General features: G+C 44.1%; 1 protein-coding gene across 1 annotated transcript; it reads right to left on the bottom strand.

Moving 5' to 3' along the window:
- Positions 1 to 1,686: 1,686 nt before the first annotated feature.
- LOC122931702 (exonuclease V-like) lies at positions 1,687 to 11,613 on the bottom strand. Its single transcript, XM_044285772.1, has 6 exons — positions 11,445 to 11,613; positions 7,500 to 7,566; positions 6,901 to 7,163; positions 4,343 to 4,447; positions 2,982 to 3,154; positions 1,687 to 2,246 (listed from the first exon to the last, which is right to left on the bottom strand). The coding sequence occupies exons 1-6, from the start codon at positions 11,611 to 11,613 to the stop codon at positions 1,779 to 1,781; spliced, it is 1,245 nt and encodes a 414-aa protein (XP_044141707.1). The 3' UTR covers positions 1,687 to 1,778.
- Between the last annotated feature and the right edge of the window lie 338 nt (positions 11,614 to 11,951).

Genomic DNA, 11,951 nt, shown 5'->3' on the forward strand with positions numbered 1-11,951 from the left:
TCAAGCTGATAGAAGAGCAACGTTGACTGAAATAACCACTTGTTTCAACCGAGGTATGCAGCAAAGCATTTGTGAAGCCACAACACGCACAACCTTGAGGCGGATGGGCTACAACAGCAGAAGACCCCACCGGGTACCACTCATCTCCACTACAAATAGGGAAAAGAGGCTACAATTTGCACGCCCCAGACGAAGCATCACGGCGAAACCCGGGTCGGGCAATTCAGAGACTTTAGTCTTGTGGTTTTAGCTGTAATTTTATTTCTTATTAAATAATTTCTATCCGACTCTTTGGTGCGCATCCATTCCACTTGCTAGTCCTTCTGAGAAGCTGAGGTCTACTACCATCTAGGTGCAGAAGTATTTCATCCGTCGGATCGATATTTGGGATTTTCCTGTTCGAGTGTCTTGATCCTTGCCTGCTCCACCCGCCCAGCTGCCTGTGAAGATTGCACAGATCCCTTCCATGCATCTCATAAGGGATATCCTGTGAGTACAACTTTACAGCAAGCGTTTTAAGTGTAATTACATGCTACACTATAGTCCTCTTTTTTAACAGAGTTCCACCGAAGATACCATCTACTTCTATACGCATTTACTCGCAAGAAATCCTGTGAGTATAATCTATTCGCAGGTGTGCTAAGTTTTTGGAATTTGCTACACCATAGTGCGCTTTTTCATTTCAGAACAGATTTCCATACCAGTGTTATTTTGTGAGGTTGGCTTGTGACCACGTTGATTGAAGATCTACTAAAGGAACTTTTTATTTTATTTTCATATAAAAGAATTTTCTCCTGCAGCGCAATCCTTCTTTATAACTTATAACACTACAATTTGCACGAGCTCACCAAAATTGGCCTGTTGAAGACTGGAAAAATGTTGCCTGGTCTGATGAGTCTCGATTTCTGATGAGACATTCAAATGGTAGAGTCCGAATTTGGCGTAAACAGAATGAGAACATGTATCCATCATGCCTTGTTACCACTGTGCAGGCTGGTGGTGGTGTAATGGAGTGATGGATGTTTTCTGGGCACACTTTAGGCCCCTTAGTGCCAATTGGCCATCGTTTAAATGCCACGGGCTACCTGAGCATTGTTTCTGACCATGTCCATCCCTTTATGACCACCATGTACCCATCCTATGATGGCTACTTCCAGCAGGATAATGCACCATGTCACAAAGCTCGAATCATTTCAAATTGGTTTCTTGAGCATGACAATGAGTTCACTGTACTAAAATGGCCCCCACAGTCACCAGATCTCAACCCAATAGAGCATCTTTGGGATGTGGTGGAACGGGAGCTTCGTGCCCTGGATGTGCATCCCTCAAATCTCCATCAAATGCAAGATGCTATCCTATCAATATGGGCCAACATTTCTAAAGAATGCTATCAGCACCTTGTTGAATCAATGCCACGTAGAATTAAGGCAGTTCTGAAGGCAAAAGGGGGTCCAACACCGTATTAGTATGGTGTTCCTAATAATTCTTTAGGAGAGTGTATATCTCTCTCTATCAGAACTGGGCAATTTATTACAACAGTTTCTTAGAAGTTAACACACCGCACACAACGATGTAAATACATACAAAATAATTTAAGTAATGTTTTTGAATGAATCTAAAAAATTATTATAATATTCTAATGTATTACGTAAATCCAGTTAAAATTAAGACTGTGGTAATGGATACATTACTTTCACAAGAACACTTCTGTAAATCAGTATGAATAGTCTGTATTAGGTAGTTCATTAGTGAATTAAAAATTTAAAACGTCATGGTCCTCACTTAAACCTCTTATTGAGCATCTGTAAAGCGATGCTTTTGGTTTTCTGTGCTCTCCACTCACATATGCTTGAATATTCACACATTCTGCACTTCCAGGCATCTTCTATGTCTACTCCTTTGACCTCCCTTAGTCCTTTCCAATAGGATAAGTAAAAGGTAACTTCCCCCAAAACTTTTTCCTTCTCGAATCTCACTTCATCAGATCCAAGCAGGGAACCATCTCCCTGAAAGCAGTACTCAAGCTTCAGACTGTCAATCATAGGCAATTCACTATACTTGAGGTTCAGACAAGTCAACTCCAGCAAGTCTCTGAAGGTTGACACAGTTAGCCCAGACCCGGTGGCGTGCTTCTTCACCTCAGGTCCTAATTCTTGTCCTGGTCTCAGCTTCAAATGCTGCATGAAAACATCGGGCTGGAGAACACCGCTTACCAAGCCGTCAAATAGTAGCTTGTAAAGAGAGACCTAGAAGACAAAATTCTATGTATGTCATAAGCCGTTATACACAAAATACTATTTATTCTGTAAAGCCAGATATATCTACAAAATAACAAACGAAAACATAAACTTTTAATAATAGGTCTGGTGTGGACAACCTCTCTTCTGTGCACAGGTCTTCTGGCAACAAACTATGGCTAGGGTCACATCGGTGTCGGGGCTCCGCTGAAGAGTCTGTTAAAGGGATTCTGTCACCAGATTTAACCCTATTAAGCTAGTGGATATTAGCAATGTGCTAATGTCAGCTAAACCTAACTAGCCTATTCCTACTTTTATCTATGCCCCCGTTACGCCAGAAATCTAACTTTTATAACATGCTAATTAGCCTCTAGGAGCAGAAGGGGGGCGTTGTTCTTGCTCCTAGAGGCCCTGTGCTCTGGTGAAATCTTGCGCTGTTCAGTATCTGGCGCAGTGATGAAGCTGGCAGCCTGCGAGCGTCTTTCCCTCACAGCGCCTGCGCCGAATGTTGAACGGCGCGCAATTTCCTGCCCTTGCCACACCCCCTTTTGGAAAAGTGGCGAAGCTTGCACCTTTTTACAGCCACTTTTATGGTCTTTCCTTTATATTTTCCATTCCTTTTGAATTCACTTCTGACTTTGGCTAAACTTAAAAAAAATAAAAATAATTGACACAAAAACAAACTTTTTTCTAAAAAAAATAAAACCGTTGTGGACAAAATCTCCAATAGAAACGTGACTTTACCTGGATCTCATGAGTCCTCTTCTGGGCAGATCCAGGCAGTGTTGGGCTCGCTCGGGTTTTCAGTTCCCTGAGTTCTAGCTCGCCTCTCGAAGAGTATCCCAATTCATCAATCACCCCCATGACATATATACCATCAAGCTCCCCAAATACTGGAAATTCTCGAACTTGGCCTCCTATCAGCAAGAAATGGGTAACAGATTTTCTAATTAACCAATACACAGGACAGCTACACTAAACAGTCGACAATTTCTGAAAAACTTTCTTTTACATTGAGGAAAAGAATGTCTTCACATTATATTGTGTCTTCTGCCCTGGAAGCTGGACTGACAGCAAAAACCTTGAGCCAACAAGATCAGGAGATTTTATTTATTTATTTATTTTCATTTCCAGCCACTAGTAAAACTGAATCAAATTACTATATTTTCCACTTCATAAGACAAACTTTTTAGCAAGAAAAAAAACACTTATAAACATCAGTCAGGGAAATCCTGCAAGGCCAAACCCCGACTGCTTTCTTCATGATCCGGCAGAGCACAAATGGAGCGCTCTTTGCCTGATGAGTGAGAGAGATACGCATCTGCACTCACCTCCCTCTCCCTGCCGACACCGATCTGTATGATCAGCAACAGGAGAGCACAGGGGGAGGAAGGTCCTATGGCTGTAGCGAAAGAAAAATGAAAACTCCAAGTACAGCTTAAAGGGGTCATACGATATCTAAAATATCCCCCCCCCCCCCCCCCCAATGCCTGGGCCCCTTGTATGAATTATATTTACCTGCTCCCCGGCACCCACGTTGCTCCGGATCAATGTGCGTCCACCGCTGCATCTCTCCTTGAGGCTGTTATTGGCTGCACCCTGTTTCGGCAGATGTTTTGATCTGGGCGACGGGGAGATTTATTTGGATAGGTACATTGAGGTGACCACTTGCACCAGTTGTTACAGTGGTCAGCAGATAACACCCTAAGGGTAACAGGCGCTGACCAAGACTATGCCCCCCCCCCTCCCAAACTACACCCCAAGGTTACTGACCTTGATCCCTCCACTTCAGAAAACCACCAGTAAACCAAATTCCCTTCAAAGAGAACCTAGAAAATATGTTTCTGTTGTCTAAACCTGGGGTGCGTCTTATAGTTTAGTGTGTCTTATAAAGCGAAAAATACAGTAACTTTTCCAAGGTTGAGTCACTTATAAATATATAGGAGGATAAAAGAGGAATGGCAGACATGTCAGGAGAGGAGACCTGTTAACTGTTGTCCTTTTCAGATACAAACAGTTGTCTATAATATAGCAAAGCGAGTCCTTACTACTGGATATTACACCAGGAAGAAGAATCATTTTCTAAGTTCATCTGAATTACTCACCAGACTGCAAAACTGGCATCATAGCCAAAATATTCAGACACTTTATTGCCCAGGAGTCTTCACGAGTCTGTGTGGTCACCGATACGATATCATGAACTTCTAGTTCTGCAGACAAAAAAATAAAATATAAAAAAAATCTCTGAAGAGATATTTATTACATACGTCTATAACATCAAACGCCATTGGGCGATCCATTAGAATACAATGGGATGTAAATCAGCCATTTGTTAATCGGTCATTATTATTTTTTAATTATCATATGGCATTAGAGGGATTTTTTTTGTGATTTTCATATTGATGGCCTATCCTCCAGGTAGTCCATCAGTAAGAGAATCCCTTTAAAGAATTTTTTTTTTCCTTCTGCATTTGGGCAAGAAGACAGAGTAAAGAAGCTGAAGGAAAGCAGAGACGTCATAATATTAAGAGTATGATGTACAGTGTATATACAATAGCTGCAGAGCTCCAAGTGATATCACTGTACACCCCAAGCACACAGCCTTAGATATTCCCTGTGGTGTCAAGGACATATAAGGTACAAAACACTGGGGGGGTAGGAGAACATAGTGTATAGAAATCCTTGGAGACGGGCATTCACGGGCCAGAGGTAAAGAAATGACTGCATATTAAAATCAGAAGATGTGCCTGGTTTCACTTTATCGAGCTTTTTTCCCTATAATAAAATTATTTATGACTGGATTCCTGTGTCAACATCCAGTGTGAAGTTGTTATACAGTTGCTAGCTGACAACCCCTAATGGCAACTGCAGCGTTTAAAGGGGTTGTCAACCATATTTCTACAGACAGTAAACGGGATGGAGAGCTGTATCATTTCACCCTATGCTCTACCTGTCACTGCACTGGGTATGTATGGGTCACAGTAGTTCACGAACCCTGAAGTCAGGACGAACAATGCTCTTTCCAAATAGGCGTCTCATCTTGCTGTTACGAAGGGTACTTTCACACTTGCGTTAAACTTTTTCGGTATTGAGTTCTGTCACATTGAGTGTTCAATACCGGAAAAAAACGGATCAGTTTTATCCTAATGCATTCTGAATGGAGAAATCCGTTCAGGATGTCTTCAGTTCAGTCACTGTATGGCTTTTGGCCGGAGTAAATACTGCAGCATGCTGCAGTTTTTTCTCCGGCCAAAATTCCTGAACACTTGCCGGAATCCGGCTTTATTTTACATATGCATTAATGCCGGATCTGGCCCCAAGTGTTCCGGAAAAACGGATCCGGTTTTGCGGTCTGTGCATGCACAGACCTTTAAAGATGTGAAAAAGATAAATACCGGATCAATTTTTCCGGATAACAACCGGAGAGATGGATCCGGTATTGCAATCCATTTGTGTGACAGATCAGCATCCGGATCCATCTACAAATGGTTTCCGTTTGCATACAGATTGCCAGAATCCAGCAACGCAAGTGTGAAAGTACCCGAAGACAAGATGACACAATGTCCCGACCTCCAGCCATTCGGGGAAACAGTGGAGCACTCCAGCTCGCGGTTTCAGTAGCACCCATTGCAGGGCATGAGAGCTATGGAAACACCATAACTTGCTGCTACGCTGTTTCTATAAGAGCATCGGTGCACTCCACCGTTTCCCCATCTGGATGGTGGCCGGCTTAGTAACAGTGAGATAAGACAACCACTTTAAACACTCTACCCGCCCTTAATAAGGCTACTTTCACACTCGCGTTTGGTGCAGATCCGTCATGGATCTGCACAGACGGATCCCTTCAGATTATACAACCGTCTGCATCCGTCATGAACGGATCCGTTTGTATTATCTTTTACATTGCCAAGACTGATCCGTCTTGAACACCATTGAAAGTGAATGGAGGACGGATCAGTTTTCTGTTGTGCCAGATTATGTCATACAAAACGGATCCGTCCCCATTGACTTACATTGTGTGTCAGAACGGATCCGTTTGGCTCAGTTTCGTCAGACGGACACCAAAATGCTGCAAGCAGTGTTTTGGTGTCCGCCTCCAAAGCGGAATGGAGACTGATCGGAGGCAAACTGATGCATTCTGAGCGGATCCTTTTCCATTCAGAATGCATTAGGGCAAAACTGATCCGTTTTGGACCGCTTGTGAGAGCCCTGAACGGTTCTCAGAAACGGAAAACCAAAACACCAGTGTGAAAGTAGCTTCAGGTGGTTTTGGTCAGAACAACCCTTTAATGACAAAAATAATGAGCAGTAATGCCTCGTTCACATCCCCATTCTGAGATCCGGCACAGAGAAGTCTGATTACAATGAGGTCCAGCAGTGATCAGTCTGATTTCTGGCATAAATGCCGGGTTTTGGCCAAAGCCGTTGCACGCAAAATTTTTTTTGTACGTCCGGCAGCCAGGATTTTCGCTGGATCTCTGAAACGGAGATGTGAACACAGCCTAAGCAAGGCGGCATTTATAACTGCATCTTATGGAGGCTTTTCTGGAATGGACCTTTAACTGGTCTTTTCATAGACGAGAACTGAGCGGCTGATAAATGTATGAAATGAGAAGACGGAACAATACGAGCCGCAAACCTCTGAACACAAGACTGTGCTCACCTCTGGCCAGATGTATACTAGATCCTTCCCTCATGGCGGCGGTTCTCTCAGGCTTTACTAGTTCTGGCTGCTCCATTTTATATATCGTCTGTTGTTCACACCAGACCTGGGAAGAAATGTCCGTCACATTCAAATATCTGAGGGAATATTTCTCCAGTGGAATTTCTACTTCTGTCTTTCTTTTTCTTTGCAGGATGTCTTGAGATAAGTTCTCTTCTGCCCCATCTTTATAGAGGCCTTCCTCAGGTGGAGCATTTAAATCACTTAAAAAAAAAAATAATAATATGAAAAAAAGTAAAGCACAAAGTAAACATCTGAAGAAAAGAATATCGATTCTCCTAAATCAATCTGTAATTATCCATCTTCAAAAAAAAACAATATATTCAAATGTTTTTTCCCAAAGCCATGCAAAAAGGCTCATGTCCATTACACAGCCCTGTGTTCCCTGTGAGTTTGTATTATGGATCTACAGGAACTGGGTGCCATCGTATGGTGGCTCCGTAAAGAATGCTTCTAAGAGAGAAAAGCTCAGTGTGTGTAAGAGGTCATGTATGTTATATATACTGTCGTGATTTCCATGAAATAAAGTGCGGTCATACCCTGATTTCAGAGGCGTCATCCTGTCTTCTGCTGGCTTTCTTCTTTCCTCTGGTAAAGATCTGTCCCCTGCAAATGAGCAGAAGATTACACACAGCACATGGTGAAACACACTCACAGAACGCTCCAAGATTGTTTCTGGCCCTTTAAAGACCAGACCTGTTTGGACCTTGGAGAGGTTTTCCGAAACTTTACCTCAGAAGACCTATCTTTAGGGTAGGTCATGAGATGTGTTGAGCGAAGAGAGTTTCAGATCCTAGATCCGAAGTTGCTTTGTTCAATACTTCATTTGATTACTCTATTCAAATGTACGGGTTCCGGCGAGTTGAAATGAGCTATCACCAAAGTCTCGCAAGATAACTAAAAACCATTTTAAAAAACAGACTTCAGAACCAAGATTTAAAATGGTTTTCAAGATGGAAAAATCAAATCCCAAAGTTTCGCGGGCCTTAGTGATAACAAATTTCCCTTGCCGGAGCCCATACACTCTAATGCTGTACAGAGACGAAACTCTGTACAGCATTAAAAAGGAGTTTGGAGCGAATCGACTTTGTATCTTGGATCTGAAGCTCAATTCGCTCATCCGTAGTTATCAGATTGGTGGAGGTCCGACCCCTGGCACCGCCACTGAGCAGAAGCCTCGGCGACAGCACAAGCCATCGGATCTACACAGCTGTACATGTAGTGGTCCTGTCTGGTTACCCATTGTAGCTGGCCAGCTGGGACCTGTCCTGGGTTGCTAGTGTAGCTTGTATGTGTGTACAGCTGGATCTGCCAGTGGCCTTGGTACAGTTTCTATGTTTGTGTGTTGGAGACAGAAGCAGAGTTGTTTGCTGTGACATCATGTTTTGGATGTCATATTACTGGTATATTTTTTGTTCACAGAAGCATAAAAAGATAATATGCCTTTAAGATTAATTTTATAATGTAAGGTAAGCTCTGTGACACAGCAGAAACAACAGAGAGCATAGTGTTAATCTGCTGTTATTGGGCAGAAGTATAAACCAATCACAACCAGCTTCTCACACAGCAAGAGTTTTCACCAATCACAGCCAGCCTCACACACAGCCTGTTTGGGAATTCCCCCAGCTCCTGCTGCTAGAATCATTATTCACCAGAGACAGGAGCTGAAGAGACATTCAGTCCACTGAGAGCTGAGTTTTATGGGAACAAGAGGCCAATATAGGTATTTAAAACAGTTATATAATGTTCATATTGTTAGTATTGTGTTTAGAACTGTATACTGTACTAGATATATACTCACAGTTCCATCAATTGCAAACCACAAAGTTCAAAATTCAAATTGCCAGCAAAACCAATTGCAAATACAATTGCAAACTACAAATAGCAATACAAATTGCATACAGATCAGCAGAACTATTAGACCTCAGATATACCTCTCAGAGAGATCATAACGTGCTTGAATAACTAATAAGTGAGAGTGCAGATACTCGAGAGAGAAATATATCCACCATTTTATGTTGAATGACAAGATTGAACAGGTAAACCACCATCTTATGCATACCGTCATCTTGTGATATCTTTTTAACACGTGTTTTGTACATGGACTATCTGCTGCGGAGGTGGCAGTGTTATATATGAAGAAAGTTGAAGTTAATAAAGAAGTTATTTGAAGCATTTGGTGTGCTCATTAAAGAGTAATAGACAGTCTGGTTAGACTAAAAGTCAGAGATATCAAAATTCTTCTAATGTCACAGCGCAAGAGGCACTTCGTAGGGATGGGTGTGGCAGGCGCAGCACTATGGACAGGTCATCAAGCCAAGTCCTGAAAATCAATTTTTTTTTTGTTTTTCTCTTTCTCTCTTTTTTGTTTTTTCTTCATTGATTTGCCTGCTTGAGGTCCTGCTTTTTGCACACTGAAACGAACCCACAGCGAGGTGGTGCAAGCAAGATATAACTGTTTTCATCAAATAAAAGACACTGCCGCCTATGAGAGGAAGGAGGACAAGAGAAGGGGAGGGACTGTGGCCACTGCACCACCAATAAAGATAACTGTCTCATTCATTCATATACAGGAGGCGGGAGCTGGCTGGCAGTGGCTGCAGAATCACATCGCCGGCTCCCGACCTCTATGAGCGGTAGCTGCGATCTGCGGTAGTTAACCCCTCAGGTGCCGCGGATCGCAGCTACCGCTCATAGAGGTTGGGAGCCGGCTATGTGATTCTGCAGCCAGCTCCCGCTTCCTGTATATGAATCAATGAGAGATTTATCTTTATTGGTGGCGCAGTGCGACCCCCACCCCAGTATTAAAAACATTGGTGGAGCAGTGCGCCCCCCCCCCCCCCAGTATTAATCATTGGTGGCAGTGGCCACAGGATCCCCTCTCCCCTGCTCCTCCGATTGGAGCCCCAGCTGTGTAATCCTGGGGCTCCGATCGGTTACCATGGCAGCCAGGACGCTACTGAAGCCCTGGCTGCCATGGTAAGCTCCATGCTGCTGTGTGCACAAAGCACAGAGCAGCAGGGACAGTGTGAGCTCCTATTCACCCTGATAGATCTCTATCAGAGTGAATAGGAGCTCACACTGTCCCTGCTGCTCTGTGCTTTGTGCACACAGCAGCATGGAGCTTACCATGGCAGCCAGGGCTTCAGTAGCGTCCTGGCTGCCATGGTAACCGATCGGAGCCCCAGGATTACACAGCTGGGGCTCCAATCGGAGGAGCAGGGGAGAGGGGATCTTGTGGCCACTGCCACCAATGATAGCTCTCTATCAGATCAGATCAATGATCTCTCTACAAGGGTTCTAGTAAAAAAAAAAAAAAATATATATATATATATATATATATATATATATATATTTATTAAGTATGAATGAAAAAGAAAGATTTACAAAACAAAAAAACTACACGTTAACAATAAACATATAAATTTTCTGCAGATTTGTGTAGGAATTTATTTTTTTTCAAAAATGAAAATTCCCAGAATATTGGTATAAATTATCGGTATCGGCCCTAAAAAGTCATTATCGGTCGATCCCTAGTGTGCGCCTGAAGGTAAAATTACAGGGAGCGCTGACTCACCGACACCGCGAGTGCGCCCACAGGGGTAATGAGATCTGACGGTCTTTTCTCCTTACCCTCACACTGCGCACGCACGGATTGTGAAAGGATTTTGATGCCTGTGATAACAGGGTGCGCCGTCTACCGACCCACGTGACCTAGGGATGTCACGTGATATTGTGACGTCAGAAGGTCCTTACAGAGTCTCCGAAGTCTGCCCTGCAAACAGAGCATGCGCGTCTCTGTTTCAGACGGCGTGCTCGTTCATGAATGAAATGAGGCCGGTGTTCTAACAAAAATCCTTTCCTAATCCGCGCATGCGCAGTGTGAGGGTAAGGAGAAAAAGACCGTCTCCTTACCTCTGAGGGCGCACGCGTGGTGTCCGTGAGTCAGCGCTCCCTGTAATCTTACCTTACCCGTGCGCTTGGGCTGAGGCGCACACTCCCTGGAAGTCACGAGTGGGAAGGTATTTTCACGAAGTAAGGATTGGTTATAACAATCTCTGTGAGGGGCTCAGGCATATAGGGGGGGGGGGGGGGGGCAACATTATAGAACTTGGATAACCCCTTTAATAAATCTGCCGTGTGTTAACATTACATGCAATGTGTGCGGAGGGGGGGGGGGGGGTTGGTTTTGCAAATATTTTCATGATAATGCTATCACATGGTTTCACATGACAGGCTATGCTAATACACAGCAGAGCACGTGACACCAGCACAAGGTTGTATTCACACCTGGTTTAGCATCAGGTTTGTGACGAGACAACCCCACATCCTCACACACAGGGTCCCAGCACCACGACCACCCCTGTTCTGTACATTTGGAAGCATTACAGCCTCTGAGGTGAAAACTACCGGACCACGTGACACAGCTGCACGTCCAGACCTATCTCGGCGGGAGCCACGCCCCCTCTCGTGACGTCACTCACCCATCTCTGCCGTATCTTGAAGCTGCAGGAGCTCGGAGTCGCTAATGTCGGAGAAGGCGTCTTCATTGTCCGGATTCACCGCACTCGGCGGCCGGTCAGCCAGTCCCGCCACAGCAGCGTCCTCCTCTGTCACCCGGGATGCTGTATAGTTACCTGAGCCGCTCGTCATGATGCGCTCCCTCCCAGAGCTACAATTTAGTGTGAAGCGACGGGGGCGTGGCCAGAGTCACGTGACGTAAACATTCTTCTCAGATGCGGATGGTTTGGATACAAAGTGTCCTCTGTGATATGACTATGGCTTAACCCCTTGATGTCTGCGCCAGTCTCACCTGCCTCCCACATTCTGAGAGCCATAGCCTTCCAATTACCTTTAGGGCTCGTTCACACAAAGTATTTTGCCTTCCGTATACGGAACCGTTCATTTCAATGGGTCCGCAAAAGATGCAAACAGCACTCTGTCTGCTGTCCGCATCCGTTGCGCCTTTCCGTGGCCCCGCAAAAATTATG

The sequence above is a fragment of the Bufo gargarizans genome, chromosome 3 (assembly GCF_014858855.1).
Source record: "Bufo gargarizans isolate SCDJY-AF-19 chromosome 3, ASM1485885v1, whole genome shotgun sequence".
NCBI lineage: Eukaryota > Metazoa > Chordata > Amphibia > Anura > Bufonidae > Bufo > Bufo gargarizans.

Excerpts from the sequence above, each read along its gene's own strand:
- LOC122931702 (XM_044285772.1), bottom strand. The coding sequence starts at position 11,613 with ATGACGAGCGGCTCAGGTAACTATACAGCATCCCGGGTGACAGAGGAG. Across the intron at positions 7,164-7,499 it reads ATGACGCCTCTGAAATCAGG|TGATTTAAATGCTCCACCTG; the intron begins GTATGACCGCAC and ends TTTTTTTTTAAG. Across the intron at positions 2,247-2,981 it reads AGAGGACTCATGAGATCCAG|GTCTCTCTTTACAAGCTACT; the intron begins GTAAAGTCACGT and ends TTTGTCTTCTAG.